Source organism: Monodon monoceros, unplaced genomic scaffold (genome assembly GCF_005190385.1).
Source record: "Monodon monoceros isolate NGI ecotype Baffin Bay Population unplaced genomic scaffold, NGI_Narwhal_1 Super_Scaffold_2, whole genome shotgun sequence".
Taxonomy (NCBI): domain Eukaryota; kingdom Metazoa; phylum Chordata; class Mammalia; order Artiodactyla; family Monodontidae; genus Monodon; species Monodon monoceros.
This window is the reverse complement of record NW_021703776.1, coordinates 41468063-41488321: the sequence shown is the minus strand read 5'-3', so window position 1 is coordinate 41488321 and position 20259 is coordinate 41468063. Positions and strand designations below refer to the sequence as shown.

General features: G+C 34.6%; 1 protein-coding gene across 6 annotated transcripts in view; it reads left to right on the top strand.

Moving 5' to 3' along the window:
• Positions 1 to 3017: 3017 nt before the first annotated feature.
• Positions 3018 to 20259, top strand: part of PHF14 (PHD finger protein 14) — a 201186-nt gene continuing 183944 nt past the window's right edge. For 4 of the 6 annotated variants that reach the window (XR_003795130.1, XM_029233140.1, XM_029233139.1 and 1 more), the window contains exons 1-4: positions 3054 to 3465; positions 3957 to 4067; positions 11684 to 12462; positions 18814 to 18958. Coding sequence is in view for 5 of the 6 variants with exons in the window: in XM_029233140.1 (XP_029088973.1) it covers position 3465; positions 3957 to 4067; positions 11684 to 12462; positions 18814 to 18958 (1036 nt within the window). In the remaining variant the exon portion in view is untranslated. Of the gene's footprint in view, positions 3466 to 3956; positions 4068 to 11683; positions 12463 to 18813; positions 18959 to 20259 lie in introns of all 6 variants that reach the window. The other 2 variants (XM_029233137.1, XM_029233141.1) reach the window with 2 other exon arrangements.

Below are 20259 nucleotides of genomic sequence, written 5' to 3'. Positions count from 1 at the left end.
ACACACACACACAAAGGAATACTACTCAGCCATTAAAAAAATGAAATCCTGCCATTTGTGACAACACAGATGGACCTTGTGGGTATTATACTAAGTGAAATGAGCCAGAGAAAGACAAATACTATATAATTTCACTAATATGTGGAATCTAAAAAACAAAACAAAACAAATGAACAAACAAAATAAAACAAAAACAAACTCATGTATACAGAGAACAGATTAGTTGTTACCAGAGGGGAAGAGGTTGGGGAGTGGGTGAAATGGGTGAAGGGGGTCAACTGTATGGTGATGGATGGTAACTAAGCTTGTGGTGGCGATTACTTTGAAGTGTATACTGATGTCAAATTATAATGCTGTACACCTATAACATATTCTTATATATGTAAGTTTTCTCAAAAACCTGTAAACTTTCCTCCTAAGATCAGAACAAAACAAGGAAGTCAACTCTCCCTACTTTTGTTCAATAGCATACTGGATGTTCTAGCAAGGGGAGTTAGGCAAGAAAAAAAAAAGGGAACTAGAAAAGGGGGGAAAAATTTAATGCCATCTCCTGGAAGTTGCACGTACCTCTTCTGCTAACATTGCATTAGCCAGAACATAATTACATAACTGCACATAACTTCAAGTTATGAAATGAAGTCTTTATTCTTGGAAAGCTTGTGCCTATTTAAAATTTAGGGCTTTCATTTTGGAAGAAGAAAGGGATAAAAGGTACTGGGAGACAACTGTCAGTCTCTTCCGTATTTATTAAATGCACATCAAAAAAGCAATTAGCTATTTTAAAATCCTTTCTTTCTTTTTTCTTTCTTTCCTCCCTTCCTTCTTTCCTTCCCTTTACTCTCCCCTTCCCCTTCCCCCCCCCCCCCCCTTCGTTCATTCCTTTTTTTTTTTTCTTTTTAACACATGGATTGCAAAGTTTAAAAAGGTTGTCAATCTAAATGCAATATAGCCCCCTGAATTGGATCTTGGAACAGAAAAAGGATGTTAGTGGAAAAACTAGTGAAATTCAAGTTTTACTTAATAATATTGTACTAATATTAATAAATAAAAACTAATAGTTTTGTAAATGTTCCAGGGTTATGCAAGATGTTGACATTAGTGGAAGCTGGGCAAAGAATATACAGGAACTCAGTATTATCTTTGTGTACTTCAATAAATCTAAAATTACTTCAAAAGTTAAAAGAATGATTGCTAATAGTCAATGATGAGGAGTTTGGAAAATTGGAGAGAATTCTCATGAACTCTTGGTGGTAATATATGTTAATACAGCCTGTTTTTAGAGAACAATTAAGCAGTGTTAATAAAATTAAATGGTTTATGTATTTTCATTGAGAAAATCTTCTTCTAAGATTTTCTCTTATAGAAACTTGAATGCCAGCTTTAGAAATCTCTTTTCCCTTTTAAAATAATTCAGAATAATTCCTCCCAATGAATGTAGGAGGTTGTCAGAGAGAGGAATGTTTGGTTTCATAATTTCAGGGATTAAATAATCCATAGTATGGTTAATGTTTGAAGTTAATGTTTGAAGTTCCTGGAGTGGAGTTGTTTAAATATTTAAGTCGCTAGGCTTTTGACTGGAGAAATAACAGATCTGAAAGGCAGTGGGGAACATTAAGGACCAGATGCCACATTTGGATGTTGAGAAAATGAGTGGCTTCCATCTGAGGGGGCTGCAGGGTAACTTTCCACTTTATACAAGGAGGTACAAGAACGATCATTGAAAGGGAAAAGGATTTACTAAGGTTTTAAAATTTTGGAATGGAAGTTTCCTCAGCGTGACAGAAAGATTTGAGCGGGTACATAGCAGTGGTAGTTTGGGTCAGGGAACTAAAGTTTCAGAGATTGGAGGGTCAGAGAGACTGCATTTTTAGCAGTGATTAGGAACACAGAAATATGAGGTTGCAGTAACTACTATTGTGGTGGAATATCCTGAGGCATTAGAGGTAGTCCAGCTTTCAGGGAATCTGACTAATCATACTCTCTTCGTCCTGGTCATCTGCACATGTCCTTTCTTTGGTCTGGAACCTCTGTCTCTTTTTCTCCCTTCTCCAGCTGGTTCAGACACTATGTCTGGATCTAAATATAACTTTCTCCAGGAAGACTTAGCATGTGTAGTTTTTCTCTGGCAGTCCTTTTCACAATAGATAGCAATTGCTCACTGACTTCTTTGTATCCTCAACTGTACCTTAAGCTCTGGCAGGGAAAAGATAACAACCTTCTTGCTGAAGGTTCAGCCTGTATGTAATCATCCCATGACTTGTACTATAAAGGTATTTACTAATTTTTCAGATTTAATGTTATAAAATTTAATTCCAGTTTACAAAAGAATTCAACACGTTTTCTTTAAAGAATAAGCGCCATTACTGCAATGTATGATTTGATTCCTATATATTTCATTTACAGTCCTTCGTGACACAGTATTTCCCCATGTTACAAACATTACCACTCAGTGTATATCTGGGGAATAAATGAATCAATTGAATCGGCTTCATTCAAATCTTCCTCTATCCTTGATATATAAACATTTAGAAAGTATTAATACTGCTCAGATTCTAACATTTTAATATTGTTTTTAAAAATAATTAACCTGTATGTGAATAAACGTGGCGTTTGAAACTGTTGAAGGCCTGACATCCGATTGTACATACTCTCCTTATATTTTTACGGATTTAAAAATTCTCGTTATAAAATAAATTATCTAAATGTATGCAAGGCACTATTCCACATTCATGGGGCCACACATCCTGCTCCGTCTTGTCACACACAAAAATTGGCCTTCCACGGATTTGGACTGAGGGCCGGGCCTCAGGGACTTAATTGGCCGAGAGTCTAGAACTCTCTACTCCCCCCTCGCACTGCTCCGCTCCTCTTGGCTCCCTCTCGGCTTCCGTTCGGCTCCTTCCGGCTCCGTTCGGCTCCTCCTCTCTGAGGGAGAGCGGAGGCGAGGCCGGCGCACGCGCCCTCGGCCCCTGCTGCTCTTAGGGCCGCTGTCTGGTGTTTTCACTTCCTTCTCTTCAGAGCTGTATCCGGGTCGTTGTTTTCCCTATTGTTTTAGGCAACCGGCCTCGGATTGTGTAAATTCTGAGTCTTTTGTTGCTTTTGTTGCAGGCTAATAAAGTTTTTCTTTCGTTTTTTTTTTTTCTAAGAGTTTTAACAGGGGAAGTTAACTCCCCAGGGCTGCCGGGTTAGCCGCGCTGCCTGGGCCGGAGGGCGCCTTTGGCCGGGGAAGCGCCAAAGGAAGGCGCGCTAGCGGCCGGGGTCGGTTCTGCGAGGACCAGGGGCCGGGGGGCGGGAGGGGAACCGCGGGGCTGCACCTGGGGCGCCCCGGTCTGGTCCGCGGCGCCGCCTATTTTTAATAGCATCTTTTGGACTCGTTTCCTTGGTCTCAGTCCTCGACCTCGGCGCTGCCTGGGCTCTCGCAGCCTCTCCCTAGGTCTACTCCAAACGACCACCTCGGATTCCTTAGTAAGTGTGTCGGAGGCGTCCGCGGGGCGAGAGATCCATTTCAGCCCTTTGAGAAGTCAGGGCCGGCTGCAGCAGGGCGGGGGTGGGAGTGTCCTGCGGGAAGCTGGACCCTTCGTGGACGCTCCCCCTCCACGGTCCGTGGGAATGAACATAGCTTCTCATATTCCCTGGGCTTTGCAATTTCTATTGACTGTTAACGATGTCTAAGTGAGGGATTACAAGCGAGTTTCAGAAGCAAGATGTTCAAGAGGGCCAGTTTCGATTTTGGTCGGCTTGGGTTCGTCTTTGCTGCACCTCGGGGCTGGAGCTGCCCGGCCCTCCCCAGCCAGTGTTCCCACCCCAACCCCCCCCACCACACCTTTTGCTGAGAACTGAATTAAGACAAATTTGCACCACCTGCACGAGGTCATCTGTACCTTCCCTCAGTACCACAGCTCTCCCCCGTGCTTGGCGTGATTATGAATGACGGTGTAATGTTTTTCTCTTAACAGTGGATCGCAGCTCCAAGAGGCGGCAGGTGAAGCCTTTGGCAGCTTCTCTGCTAGAAGCTCTCGATTATGATAGTTCAGATGACAGTGATTTTAAAGTTGGAGATGCTTCAGGTAAATGTTTCCTTCTCGCTTCCCTTTTCCCAGCTTTCTGCAGTTGAGCTGATTTTCAGACTTTTCTTAAAAAGAATCCGTTTAATTAAAATGCCAATATAAAGTTAAAGCACATAAACTTTATTTTGTCTGTTTATTTCCCACCTTTCCCTAAGATCGTATCACTAGATACTGTCACTGCTTCTGATTTTTTTAATATTTACTTAGATAATTATCAGAGAAGGCCTTATTCCAAAGATGCAGTAAATACTGTAAATCAACTATACCTTATTAAAAAACAAACAAAAAGATACAAAGATGCAAAAGTGTTTTCTCTGTTCTTTACTTTAAAATATATTCATGCTTATTTTATGGACAGAGGGGAAAAAAATCTAGAGATATCCTGAAGTAGAGTGACATCCTGAGAATAACATGAGCCATGAACAGCCCAGGAACAGAGTTCTTCTCTTTTCAGATCACTTGGCATCCTCTTGAGGGGAGTTTTGCTTTTTGTCTGTTAGCTCCTTTACCAGAATAGAATTGACCAAAAAAAGTTGTACTTTGGTAGGTGCTGGATCTTGTGGATTGGGCCTTTTAAAAATATGAGGTACAAAGTATGCGTGCTTGCTTGTTATATTTTGTGATTTTAAGAACAATAAACTTCTTTAAAGAGTCGTATATTCACATGGTACAAAATTGAAAAACACAAAAGTGTGGTTTTCCTTTTATCTTCTGTTCATTGTAACTCACACACACGGACACATATATACATATAAAGTTTTCATTGCAGGAATCTGAGAAATACAAATTATGTTTAAATATTTTATGTGAAAAATACAAATACATGAACAATAAAAATTACTTAATTCTGTCCCTTTTGACAGAAATTTAAATAAAGTGAGAAATTAGAGCCCTTTCAGTCTTATCTTTTTAACAGTTTTAAAATATGCTACCAGAGAATTTTTGATGCTTAGTCATATCTCTCTCCTTTCCCCTGGTTTTTCTTTTTCTTTTCTTTCTTTCTTTTTTTTTTTTCCTGTTCGGTATGGTAGGAAGGGATGAAATTTGGTTGTGTTTTGTTACTATTTTACTTTTAATGGCATCAGCAAGCAGAATTTGCATTGTGATTTACCAAGAACTTTTTGTTTCCACAATCTCATTTAATTTTTACAGTAACTCTGTGTAGGAGATATTATTTGACAGATAACAGGGGCACTGAGTTTAAGGAATTTGCATGAAGCCACTTAGGCCTAAATGGATCTAATCCAATTCTTTTGACTCCCAACATTTAGAATCTTTTTATTGCTTAGATCCTAAAAGTAGATAGGTGTAATCTTAAATTGAAACTACTTACTTATTGTATCAAGGTGACTAATTGAGGTTACTTCCAGCAATCAAAAGTTAAGTTTATCTTGATCAATTTTTTTAAACCTTTACTTCTCAGCTCTTTCATCTCCCACTTTGTTTACTGTTGTTTGGTACTTCCAAAGAAGAGAAAGAAAGGGAAGGTAAAGGAAGTAAAATTCAAACCTATTTTAGTGCTCTTGGTGAAAACCTTTGCAGAAAAGAATATTCTTGGCTAGAATGTAGCTTTGGTTTGTCATGGTTGAGATTGTAAACTGACAAAAATAGTTAGGTCTCAGAAGTTATGACTTAATTTGAATACCATTAGGGAAAAAGTCCAAAGCTTAATTTCTTTAAGTATTCCATGATTATTTTTATGAAAATAAATCCTGACTTTGTATGTAATTTTTCTCTTTGTTTATTGACATGTATCACTTCCCTTTACAAGGGTTAAAACAATCTAATGATACAAATTACTTTCTCAAAATAATTTTTGGTATCAAGCAAATTAGAAACTCCTGACCTTGTTAAAGCTTAATCAAGGTTGATGGGAATTATCTGTTACTTGTGACAGTGGTAGAATGAGTTTTGTTAGGTTGATAATTTTTTTTTGAATCTCCTAAAAGCACTCAAAAATGTATACTTTCTGTTACCTAGTCTGCTATACTTGTAATTTACTTCCTGGGCCCCAAAGGTCACAAATTTATTTGTGTAGTTCTTGATATGTTATCATAACTGAGAGTTTAGAAGAGAATGATTTTGTTTGAAATAGGTATTAGTAGAAATTGAGTTGTATTTTACACTCTTGGTTAAGGTGCATTGTTGTCTCCCATAGCTGAGATGTTGGCTTACTCTAGATTACCAGTGTTTCCTGTTTGAATCCTTTCTCGTCTCTGTGTAAGACAGTTGGACTCTTACAGGAAATAAGACATTAGACTTATCACTGTTTTCCAAACATGCTGAAGTTGTGGGATCCCAACCCTATTTAGTAATAGGTGATTAAACTGGAGGTGGAGAAATAATAGCTAAATAATCGTCTTTAATGATAGCTAATAATAATCTTTCTGATCATAGCTTTTTTCAGAACAATCTGCAGACATGACTAACTCAATGAACTACTGACTTCCTTCAAACTTAATGTTAAAATGGTTAGATTAATGGCCCGCAAGTTTTAACTGATTCTGTGCATCAGTTTATTCTGATTTTCATTTTGAATTCTGAAATTCTGACGACAAAACTTCATATTTCTGTTTGGCTTTAAGAATAAATATAGAGGGACTTCCCTGGTGGTCCAGTGGTTAAGACTCTGAGCTTCCGGTGCAGGGGGTGTGGGTTCCATCCCTGGTTGGGGAACTAAGATCCTACATGCCGCAAAGTGCAGTCAAAAAGTAAATAAATAAATAAGCAAGAATAAATATAGACATTTCTGAAGAGTTATCACCCTTGCTGATAGACATTATTTTTGTGCTTCTCAGATGATAACATAGAGAAAGATAAATATTATTCAAAAATGACCTGCCAATAAGATTGGCAGGTGATTATAAAGAGTTAATAATTATCAGGTTCTACCTTTAGAAAATTGTGAACTGAAAATAGATCATCTTTTATTTTATCTTTAATGTGAAAGTAGGGCTAAATTTCTTATTTTTGATTGAGGACAGTCAATAAATACATTTTCAAATTAGTCCTAAAACAGTGTGTAAGTGTATTAGAGTTATGGTGGTAACCACCAGAAGAACTGTATGTAGAAAAGTGAGCTGGTACCATATGAAATTATCAGCTTTATAGGTCTAAGACAGTTGATTATTGGCAGTTTCATGGTTTGGCCTAGTTAAAGTGGTTATATTTGAGACTTGGACTTAAGATTGGGTATAGGATAGGAGACATTTAAGATAGGATTGATTACATTTAGTAATCTACATAATGAATGATTATAAAATAAGTGCATATATTACTTTTATTAAACAAGACAAAATAGCAGTGCTGTGTCTTCCCAACCCCCTAGCCAAAGTAAGATGGCTAATTTTAGATCTTGAGCCATAGTTTAGTTGGTCCAAATTGCCAGAAAACAATTTAACTGGAAGAGTCAGGTTGAGAGTTTGCCTTGGTAGTATTTTGTGCTTAACTTCCTTTGGCTAAGTGGATCAAGATATGTTCATTGACCAACTGTAGCTTTGTTTAAAAGCACTTTGCTGGATGTTATGGTGAATTCACAAAGAAATAATGATAATATTAGAATAATTAAATAAAATAGCAGATAGATGTTATAAGGCATGATCAATCACTTGTGTAGTTCAAGTCTTTCAAAGGAGATGGGACTACTTGAGACTGGATTTACAATGATTCTTTGAGGAGATGAGACTTGAACTAGGAACTGAAAGAGAAGCAACCTAGGTAGGGGAAACATTAGGTGTTAAAAATGTGGAGGATGGAAAATATCGTTTATACATGGAGATCAGGTTTCGAGTAAAAGCGTAGTAGAAGAGATGAGCCTGGGGAAGTAGAATGAGGTCAAATTGAGGTCTTACATGCTAGACCAGTGTTTCTCAATCTCAGCAATATTGGCATTTTGAGTTGGTTAAATCTTTGTTGTGAAGGCTTGTCTTTTGTATTGGAGGATGTTTAGCAGCATCCCTGTCTTCTACCTACTCAATGCTATAGCACTTACTGTACCTAACCCCTACCCTTACCCTGCCCTTTTGTGGCAACCACTGTCTCTAGACATTGCCAGATGTTTTCTGTGGGAAAAATTGTACCCACTTGAGAACCACTGGTCTAGGTCTCTAAGAAGATGTAAAATGACACAGCTGGAACTGGAGGCAGAAGTAGAAGATGAGTTGTGTTCACTGATTGCCTTTTTAGAAAGAGATATACTAGATGAGTTAAAAATGTTTCCAAGATGATAACTGAATAGTAGACTGGTGATCTGTCTGTTATCTGTTATATATATTTATAATCCTAAATACTGTTGCACCAGATCAATAAACAGAATAGTTAAATAATTAAGGTTGATGAACAAAGATGATTTTTTATATTGCAAAGTTAACATAAAACTCTGAATTAAATCATATTGATTTTATTATTTAATATTTATCATGGGGGAAACTTAAGCATTGAATATTGTGAAGGGATTCTTGAAGGTTGGTTTCTAATCTCTGTAACTGTAAAACATTTAACTGTCTGTTAGCTGAAATAGCTATTGCTTAGAGAGGTTTTGATATATTGTGTTTTTTTGTTTTTATTTTTTCTTTTGCGGTATGCGGGCCTCTCACTGTTGTGGCCTCGGCAGGCGGACTCTCAACCACTGCGCCATCAGGGAAGCCCTGATATATTGTGTTTGAGAAAGGTTACCTTTTATTTAACTGAATAGGAGGTAGGGATTTCCATTTTAAAGATTTTTCTTCTAATGTAAACATTTTTATTGTAGACTTAGAATTAACTCTGTTCTTATGCCTAAAATAGCTGTATTTGAAATATCTGGTTTATTTCTCTAGTCTGTTATTACTTTTTTATTTAAGGTTGTAAGAGTGATGGATTTGAAACGTTGCTTGAATTGGTAGGAATGGGAAATTTTTTATTACAGCCTACAAAAATAGAATTATAGACAGCCAAGGACAGTGATTTTCTCATTGTCATTATTACTAAGTAGTGCCATAACTAAATATTGTTTATCTGCATCCCTCAAGTGTGTATGTACCAAAAAGAACTTATGACTAATCAGTTGAAGAAGTTATTTTTCAGAAATCAAAGAAAGATAAAATTTGATATATTCCTGATCCCAGCAGTTGGAGTATGGATAATGTGATATATTTGGAGAATGAAGGGTTGGGTAAGCTACTAGGATTTAATTCGTGGAAAAATCTCACATTCTTCTAATAGTGTTAACAAATATAAAGCATTTAAATCTTTTTAAAATTCTGCTTTGTATTTAGGCATGATAACAAAACAAAATCAGAATCAAAGAGTATCAATTTCCCTGTACTTTTAAAAATAATCGATTGGCATTGGCAACAACAACCAAAACAAAATTGCAGAAATTCTTGACATTCTGTAAAATTTACAAGTAATAGCAAAGTTGGATTGGTCTCAGTTTTGATCAGGAGCCCACGTTTGTGCCCCACTTGATCGTTCTTTTATATCTACTGTTATGTTTTTATTGGTGAAAACTATTAGGAGTACTTTTTAGTTACTTAAGAAAAAATTCTACAAGGTTAATCCAGAGGAAAAGTTCCTTTTCTCCATTTCCCGGGGCTGTTAATTATAGCATTGCTTGCTTTAGTCAGTGTGCACAAGGATCTATCTTTGCCTTAGAAGCGTTTGGTCAATTCTGCTTATTATTATATCCTTATCGAAAAATATCTAGGAACTATTATTTTTTACCAGGGGTATTTTTCTTGGTAGGTTGGATTTAATTGTTGTGAGTGGTATAAAAAAATCACTTCTTTTCCTAATGATTTGTAGAGCTGTTGGACTGAAAATAAGTCCCCTATTTGTAAGTGACATTGGGTCCACGCTCTTTTGGAAATTTAAGAAGCTCACAAATCCAAAGATGTTTCCTAAGTTTGGCATGAATTTATTTGATGGTAAAACCTGACTGGAACTGATAGGAGTTTATTTGTAGCATTTACTTATCATACTTGTAAATATTCATACTTTTCACTGCAGATGTAACGTATTTGATTACAGTACAGTACCATAGACCTCACTGGAGGTGTTAGTGTAATATATTGTGCATACACAATGCCACCTTTCTAAAATCTGAAAAAAATCTAAATTCTGTAACATGTGTGGCTCCAAAATTCAGATAAGGGATTGTTGGCCTACATGATATTGCTCTTGTGTCCTTTACAAGATTGTTCAGGATGAGAGTGTTTTGTCACAACAGTCCTGAATAAGATATAGGCACCTGTATGATAATCTTGAGATTGACAGTGATTTTATAGGTTCAATCAACATCCACTAAATGTTAGTCTTTATTTTTTATGTGATTTAACTTGCAGGATTTTTTTTCATCAGCCATTTTTAAAGGATTTCTGAGATATTTTAGAAACCAGATACTAATTAGAGACAACTTTTTTTTACTTTGAACACCCAGGTAATTATAGAGGCTAACACTGGTTGAGTTAACAGAAATTAAAATGGTATGGAAACATGAATTTTTTTCACCATTTTATTATTACCCTTATCTTGGTTATAGGTGCAAAATATTCATCACCCTACAGATTTTACTATTGATGTTGGCTACAACTTGACTGTGACTGGTTTGTTTCCCACTTCCTCCTGCTCCCCTTCCACCAATAACCCTCTCCACAAATATTTTAGATTTTTATTTATTTGATTATGTGTAAAGAGGATTAGAATGTTACTGAGTAGTGTTGGTCTAAGAGGGCCTGAGCTGCCCTAGACAGGAATGGAAGGCACTTGCTAGAAAGCTTATGGTCCTGCATGAACTCTTTAAAGTCCTCAACCTATCTTTTTAGTGACTGCTGTGCTTGCTCATTTCCGAGATGGATTAGGTTTTAAAAAAATGCATTAATCTCTTTCATTCTAGGGTCTGTAGTAGTTACTGCCTAGAATTTTTGGAAGTTTAGGTAACTCTTTTATTGATATGAACAGTATTCTAATAATCAGAAAAATTGATAACTTATCTTGCAACTTCCATTTTCTGTGCCATTGCTATTGTCTGTTTTTCACTTGTGTATTTGGTGATCCTAAAATTGATTGGTATATTAGGGATGTGGTACAAATTGACTATCATAAATATCTATGTTCATTTTTGCTGGGTAAAGAGTGAGATAAATGGAACAAAGTTTTTGGGTCATATTTTTCTTGTTCTGAATGTGACTCAATGCATGTAAGTCCATATAATTTATGAAAGAAAGATGTAAGAGAAGAACAATTTGGTATGTATTACATTATCATAAAGTTAAAATCAAGTGCTCAATTTAAAAAGAAGCACATTTACTTTTTGAAAAAAATTGCCTCTAGGGTACCAATTATAGCGTGAGATGTATGACACAAAATAGTGGTCCTCGTTTTAAAGCATATTTTAATTTAGAGTTACATATATTCATCTTCATTAGTGCTATATTGAACTAGAACCATTATTCCAGCTTCATTGATTTATTATTTAATCAGGTTGGGAACGTCTACCATTCTTTGACTTAAATTTGTTTATATTGTTTTGCAAGTTATTCACAAATTTTGGTGGTTTCATTTGTGTCAGCGTTGTGTGTGTGTGTGTGTATGTATATACATATGTGTGGTTTTTTTTTTTCTCATATTTTCAACAGATTCTGAAGGGAGTGGTAATGGAAGTGAAGATCCCTCAAAGGACAGTGGAGAAGGTTCCTGTAGTGATTCTGAAGAAAATATTTTAGAGGAAGAACTGAATGAAGATATTAAAGTAAAAGAAGAACAACTTAAAAATTCTGCAGAGGAAGAAATACTATCATCAGAAAAACAGTTAATTAAAGTGGAAAAGAAGGAGGAAGAAGAGAATGGAGAGAGACCTAGAAAGAAAAAGGAAAAAGAGAAGGAGAAAGAAAAAGATAAAGAGAAGGAGAGAGAGAAGGATAAAGAAAAAGCAACAACATCTGATAATGTGGCTGCTTCTGCTGCTTCCACCACACCAGCCACAAGTCCTCCTGCTGCTAATACATCTCCTTCAGTCCCCACGACAACAACTACAGAGGAGCAAGTCAGTGAGCCAAAAAAGTGGAACCTTCGTCGCAACCGACCACTTTTGGATTTTGTATCCATGGAAGAGCTGAATGACATGGATGACTATGATAGTGAAGATGACAATGATTGGCGACCCACTGTAGTAAAAAGAAAGGGAAGATCTGCATCTCAGAAGGAAGGAAGTGATGGAGACAATGAGGATGATGAAGATGAGGGAAGTGGGAGTGATGAGGATGAGAATGATGAAGGCAATGATGAAGATCATAGCAGCCCTGCCAGTGAAGGGGGTTGCAAGAAGAAGAAGAGTAAAGTTCTTAGCAGAAACAGTGCTGATGATGAGGAACTGACCAATGATAGCCTGACACTATCTCAGAGCAAGAGTAATGAGGTAGATCAACCCAATTTTTATGATATCTGTCTGTCTGGGGAAAAGGGAATTCTTCTCTAAACCATTCTACCCGTTATATTAAGTGGCTTCCTTGAAATCCTGTTATAGACAGCTGTGGTAGTGAGTGAGCACCCTAAATGTAACATTTATTCATTTGGTCAGCCCGCCTTTATTGAGTATCTCCTGTTTGTCACCGTCCTCAAGGAGCTCACAATCACCGTCCTCAAGGAGCTCAGTCTCTATTCTTAGAGAAATATTTCTATATCCATACCCTTGGGAAATAGTAGAGTTTTCCTTTCCCTTTTCTGTCCTCTCACTCCATTGTTCATAGGACTGCTGAATGGTGCTGAGTGGATTATGAAAACAAAGGTCACCTTTCTTTCAACTTAGTTACATCCATATCCGCATAAAAATTTAGACTTTTAGAATACTTTTGAGCAGGGCAACAAACAACTTAATGATGGTCTCAGGCTTTTAGAGATTCATTTTAAAGGTTAATTCCTTTTTCAGTTGTAGCACCCATCTGAATAGTCACCAGATCTTTGCTTTAGATGTATGGGAGTAAATACAAACTATATATTTACATATTTTTAGTGAATAAGTTCTCTCTACAAAGAAATGAAAACAAACAAACATTTCTTATCCTAAAACAAACATTACTATCATAAAACTACAGTAATGACTCAGTTCTTCCACTTGAAGTTCTACTACTGAAAGTTAGGTTTATCCATTGGGCCCAAGATGCAACATTCAAGACTCTTCAGTCAAACACATTTGTGTCTCTTTGTCTGTGTGTTTATGTATATGTTTTTCTTCAAAAGAAAGATTGAGTTGTCGTCTTACATGTAGATGTACCTGTTACATCACATGTAGAACTATAATAAGTCTGTCATGCCATTAATGTGTTTATAGTCTTAAAAATTCACTTCTTTAACAAGCACTTTTTTGTTTTTTCATATTATTGAAATAGGTTAAATTGGTAGAAAGATTTTCCTCCTATGCTTTATTCTTTTACATTTCTTCTGTTTACAAATTTTACATAGCAGTGATTTTCTATTTTAAGTTTCATTAAAAAATTTGGTGTTTTACCAAAATAATATGTAGCAGATTAAGAGGTGTTGTATGTCAGTAGAGAAGAAGCAGTTTATATTTTACATTATAAACATTGGTTAACTTCCAGGTTGCCCATTTTCTTAAGAAGAACATTGCCTGATTCCAGTGCTTACCTAATTCCTATCTTTAGGTAAAGGAAAATCGTCATTTGGAATATAGTATTCATAATGATGTAGCACAGACAGTTCCATATTTCCAATTTAAGGAAACAGAAGTATGGAAAATCTAATTGTTCATACTTGATTTAAACATGTATCCAGTTTATTTTATAGCACTTAATACTAACCTGTATCTACTGACTAAGTTTACCTTCTGCAGTATCACGTTCTTCATTTTTATTAGCCTGACATTCATAAAAGGAGGCTGGCTAGGATAGAGGCAGTATGGATTAGATTTATGCTAAGGTGTGGGGGAACACCTGCATATGTCTAGAAATTTGCCATGTAAAATGTATACAAATTATCCATTTGTTAATAATCTGTAATACATAACAAATTGCTTAAGAGATTGTAGACTCTTCTTTATGATGCATTTAAAGGCCACATGTGCTGTTTAGTTTTTTTCCTACTAAACAGAAGAGATTTTAGTAAATAATGGGACTTTATTTATTTAGGTTAATAGTCCGAAAGGAATGAGATTCCAGGGCATTTCTTGGATAAGTGCCTTGATACAGTTGTCAAGAAGATCCTTCTTATAGTAACTAAATTAATTCCTTTTGTGTTAATTTATGTTAATTTTCCTTTTGCTCTACCCTATGCAGAAATGTAGAAGAATTTATATAAGGTTAATTTTCCCTCAATAATATTCTACCTGAAAGCTTGATAACTTGTTTTTTCCAAGATTGTTATTCAAACTCTTCAATAATTTTTGATGATTCTAGTCCTATATAAATGTCATTTAAATTAGATATTAAATTTTAAGAAAGAACTAATCAAAATTATTTTATATTTCTAAATTTCCTGTTCTTATAATCTTGATTTTGTAAAAAAGATGACTAAAGGTAATCCTTGTTGTCTTCTGGCCAATGTTTGTATTTTAATCTTCCTGGTTATTTTAGGTAGTGATACCTTGCCAAGTGTTCATTAGTTAATATGTATATATTTGATTATATTTGAAGTTTTATTTTTCTATGCTTTTACTTTGTTTTCAAATACTACTTTGTAATAGAGATAGCTGAAAATGTGGTTTTAGAATACATAATAGAATTGTATTTAGTCTATAAGCAGGAAATTTTTTCTTGGGTGCTATGTCAGGTGCTTTTGTAGGGATATGGTGTTGGGTATCATGTAAATGATGCCCAGGAACTTTCATAATTTTGAAATTTCTTAGGGGAATTTGACCTTTTTTTTTTTGACTGGAGGCCTTTTATAATTATTGGCTCTTAATGGTCTTACCATGCCTATGCTGTAGGCCTTGAAATACTCTAGAGCAGTGGTTCTCAAACTATTTGGTTCAGGACACCTTTATAGTCTTAAAAATTGAGGACCCCGATTATTATTCATATAGGTTATATCTTTTGATATTTGCCATTTCCAGTTAAAACTCAGAAATTTAAAAAACTGAGATGTATAGAAACACAAAAGTTATTAGATTGATGACACCGTCCCGTGTCATGTAACTTCTGGAAATCTTCACCATACACCATGAGAGAGAGTGAAAAGGCAAATATCCTTAGTATTTACCTTTTGGATCCCCTGGAAGAGAGTTCCCCAGACCACGCTTTGGGAACTACTGTTCTAGATTTGGGCATTTGATAGCCTGCATTTTCTTCACATGGGCATATACCTTTGTAAGTGGCATTACGGCATTTTAGTGCTATCTGAAACAATCCCGTTGGAGTATGGTTACATGTCTTTTTCAAACTTTTATCTTGAAGTTTTTGAGATTCACCAACGTTATCTTGCCTTTAGTTTTCTGAAATAAATTTTTTGGGGAGGGCTGTATAGTATTTTCAGATAATGGTTCCCATTTTCTGGACTTTGAAACTAGAGCTTTGAATGAGAATTAGTATATGATAGAAAATCATCTCAGTATACATTTTCAGGTGGAAGCTTTTTGGGTTTCTTTTTCATAATGTTAAATAGATTAGATGTCTTGCCATGTGAAGAAATAACAATTGTCATCTGAATTTTGCTAATTAAAATGTAAACGTTTTGCCAAAAATTTTAAATAGCCATTTCTTTTGGGGGCTTCTGACTTATTAATCATTTGTCTTTTTACACATTTCAAAATAAAACAAATTGCTCTAAAGCCTAAAAAAAAATCAATTTGTAACATTGTACAAAAATTACTTGAGATTCTTGAAAATTTAACCTTCTTTAAAAACTTCTAGGAAGAACTATTGGTCAAACTTGGTATAATAATTTTTTCTCATTTTCAGAGCAATAGGATTCTTTTAATTCTGGTTTTATATGAAGGATGCTGGAATTTCCTCCTATTAAACACACGTATAGCTTAGTTAGAATTTACCCTGTTGTATATGTTATTTATAATAATCTTTGTGGAATACATATATAAATGAACACTAAACATATTTGAGAGCTGATAAAAAACATTGGGCAGAATCATTTTTGGTGTAAATTTTAAATCCCAAGGAGAAAAATGAAATAATTTACAATAAGGAGTCATTGATTTATTACTATAGTGCCCCATTTAATCTTAATAATTACCATTAGAGTCCATTTAATTACTCCATAATATTAAAGTTATATCCTAGATGTGCCATTCAAAACCCATTTTCCCAAATTCCATTTTTATGTAAAAATCATATTTTCAAATGATGTATTTTGTGGTAAAAACTTCAGCTTAAATATTTTCTCCAGAAACTTGAAAAATGATATGTCTTCAGAAATATGCTATTAAAAATTGATACTAAATTGACTTTTGTATTCTGATCAGAAGTGCGCTTCAAGCCATGTTTGATCTATTGAAGACAACCTAGATAACTTTTTAAGAGGATGTATTGTTTAGATTTTCCCATTGAAACGTCGTCAGCCATTTGGTTAGGGTAATATTGTAGGACTCTAAGTTATCCCCATTTCTATCTGTTTGTATTTAATGTCTAGTAAGAGTCTCAAATGATGGAGATCAGAGGGTCAAAATTGCCAGTTAATTTTGTTTTCTCTGCCTCTAAATGATAATATGTGTAGAGAGAAAATGGAATAGAGATAATTTAGACATTTACTGTTTTTCTGAACAAAATGGCCAAATAGGAAAATAATAGAACTGTCTGTTGATGCCAGTTTTTCTGATCCATAGACATTTACTTGTTTCCCACATGGGTAAACCTTTTTTTTCAAGGGCTGATTAGTTGTAGTTCCACCAGGGAAATATTGGCAGAGCCCATAAACATGAGTAGCCTCTCAGTCATCAAACTCTGGTTGTTTGCTAGATCTTTTTCTGGTCAGTGATTTTTTTTTAACCTAGATGTGGTACTTTAAGAAAAAAAATTTTTCGACTTACCATGGGAAAATATTTAAAGTACCAGGGTTCATTGAGGCTTATAACCTTTCTTTTGGGGTTCCAAGGAAGATTCCCCAGTGTAATAAATGGTCAGCTCATGTTTCTCTTTTTGGACCACCTACAAAGAAGTACAGAGGAAAGGAGAATGGGAATGAACATTTATTGAGTACCTAGTATGTCTCAGGAACATTCTTGCCATACATTATCTTGTTAAGTCTCACAACAACCTGATGAGGTAGGTATTATTTTTATCATCCCATTTTACAGATGAGAAAACTACAGCTTCGAGGTTCAATAGCTATTGAGTGAGAGCTGAGAATGAAACCCAAGAACATTTGATTTTAAGGCAAATGCTGTTACATTTGAAGCATTGCTAATGGGATGAAAATCTGGGCAGATTTTTGTTTTGCTCACTGTACTAAAGTACTTTAAAACATGGGTTTTCTTTTTAGGAAGTTTTAATCTTTATTTGCTAGCCACATCCAAAGCCCCAAACTATTGATACTTTGGTTTTATAACAAAAAGGAGCAAAATACAAAATTTTAAAGTACTAGAATTCTCAAGAGAAATGATGCCTCCTTGTTAACTTTTGCATTCTTTTTTGATTTGTTTTTTACATTAGCTGCAAGTTTAGATTTATTACACAGAAAATATATTGAAAGAATGTTATTTTGACAGTCATATGTCTTTCAAATGTTATTTACAAATTGCTATTGAAATGACTCTAAAGGTTACGTTTGGATATTGGTCAGTTTAAAAGAATATAGAAATATAAAAATGTTAATATGAAACAATATAGTTAATGTGTGATATGGAACTAATTTATTTTGTTTCTGAATATGGTTAGGTTCTTAAATGAAAATATATAGACTCAAGTGCCATCTTTTATTATATGTAATGCTGAGCCCAGTGTGTTAAATATGACAAGAATCATCATCATGTTAATTTGTCATTTAAAGTTTAAATTTATAATGCCGAAGGTTTAAATTAAATGGAGCACACTCTTCCCTTTATTTTTTTATATTCATTAATACATCTTCCTTTCTCCTTTTATATTACAATTAACTAGGTATCTTTATTACCAGTTTTCACTAGATATTTCTTGACATAAACCTAATAGAGTACTCTGACTCTTCTAGCAATCAGTCAATCTGGATTCTTTTTTAGATGGTTTTCTGTACCTGTATACACAGATTTCCTATGCAGGCTTTCATGGATCTGTCATTCAGTGGTTTGATGACCCTGGAAATTCTGGATTCCCCAGCACTAAAGGAGTGTAGTCTGTAATATGCCATCCCATACATATTTGCTTATACGTTATCTTGATTTTTTTTAACTGTTTAATATGTGTGTGTCTTGTCTCCCCAAGATAAGATTATAAGCTTCCTAAGTGTAGGAAACATGTCTTATAGTTTTAAAACCCATATATAGGGTTAGTAATTACTTATGGGTTAATTTTTCCTTTCTTGTAGTTTCAGGGGTCAGACTATATCCAGAATGGCAAAGCAGATGAAGGGTTGTTGGTTATAAGCTTGGTTTTATATTTCCTAGAGGAGAGAGAATATGGGACTTGCAGAGAAGTGAAAAATTAGAGAGAGGGTGCTTAGAGGGTCCTTTGACAAAGAGGTTCACTTCTCAAACATAGCATACTTTGAAATTACTAAAATAATGGAGTATGCAGCATAATTTTGGAAATGCGTAAAATGATTTAAGGTGCGAATTTTATTTATTAAAATCACCTTTTAAATATGTGATTTTCTGATATTTTAATATTAGGACTCGCTGATTCTTGAGAAGAGTCAAAACTGGAGTTCTCAAAAAATGGACCATATTCTGATTTGCTGTGTTTGTCTTGGAGATAATAGTGAGGATGCTGATGAAATAATTCAGTGTGACAATTGTGGCATTACAGTCCATGAAGGTAATTTTGCTTTGTTTTGTTTCCTTTTAGAAATGGCTGGTTGATACTGCATTTATATAAGTAATATCAGCTACTTTACATATGTACTATACTAAGGTTTTCCTGTAGTATTTTATGATATTTGAACTAAGACATACTGAATTTTCAAAGTATAATGGGTGTTATTTTTCAGATTACGTTCACTTAAAATGTGTTTAAAAAAATTAAAATAGATTATTACTGTATGGAAATCAGTATTTCTTTGAAGGTCATTGTTATAATATTTTCCATCATGGCATTATTTCAAGTTTTTAACTGAAATTTAGATATAGGAAAACGTCTAGTATGTTAGTCTAGTAGAATGTATTATTTAAAAAGTTATTGTTGAAGTCTACTGGTATTATAGTTTCTTCTTTAACAGTTACACTTTAAAATTTTGAACTTGAAAGGAGAATTTGTAGAGTTCATCTTTTAAAATCTGAATATGTTGAAATACGTTGAACATATTTTTATATGTAATGTGTAATTACATATTACGTATAATATGTTGAAAATATTTTTCCTGATTATGAATTTTGAACCTTTTTTTATGTAACATTTTGTTGTACTTTGTTTAAAATTTTTTATTTTGACATAATTTCTGACTTATAGAAAAGTTATAAGAGTAATAGAATTTCCATATACTTGTCACTCAGATTTCCAAGATGGTGACATTTTGCCATATTTGTTTTATCTTCTCTCATATAATAATTTTTTCCTCACCTCTCTGAGGGTAAATTGTAGACAAAATGTTCAGCTCTACCCCTAATACCTCAATGTATATTTCTTAAGAACAAAGAACAAGGGCATTCTTTTACACAGTCACATAATTATCAAAGTCAGGAAATCAGCATTGATAGAATACTGTAATCTACCGATTATATTCACATTTTGCCAATCATCCCAATAATGTTGATTCTAGCAAAATAAAATCCAGGATTATGAATTGCATTCAGTTGTCATGTCTGTGTAGTTTCCTTTAATCTAGAACATATTTTGAGTCTTTTTGTGTTTCATGCCATTGGCATTTTTAAGGAATACAGGCCAGTTCTTTTATAGAATGTCCTCAATATTGGGGTTTTCTTACGTTTTCTCATGATTAGGTTCAGGTTATGTGCTTTTGGCAGGGGTGCCATAGAAGTTATGTTGTGCTGTCAATGCATGTATGTTTGTTTGTCCAGTTACTGGTGATGTTATTTTGATCACTTGGTTGAGAGGGTGTCTTCCAGGTTTCTCTGTGGTAAAGTTATTCTTTTTTCCTATCAGTTAATTTTTTCTTATCA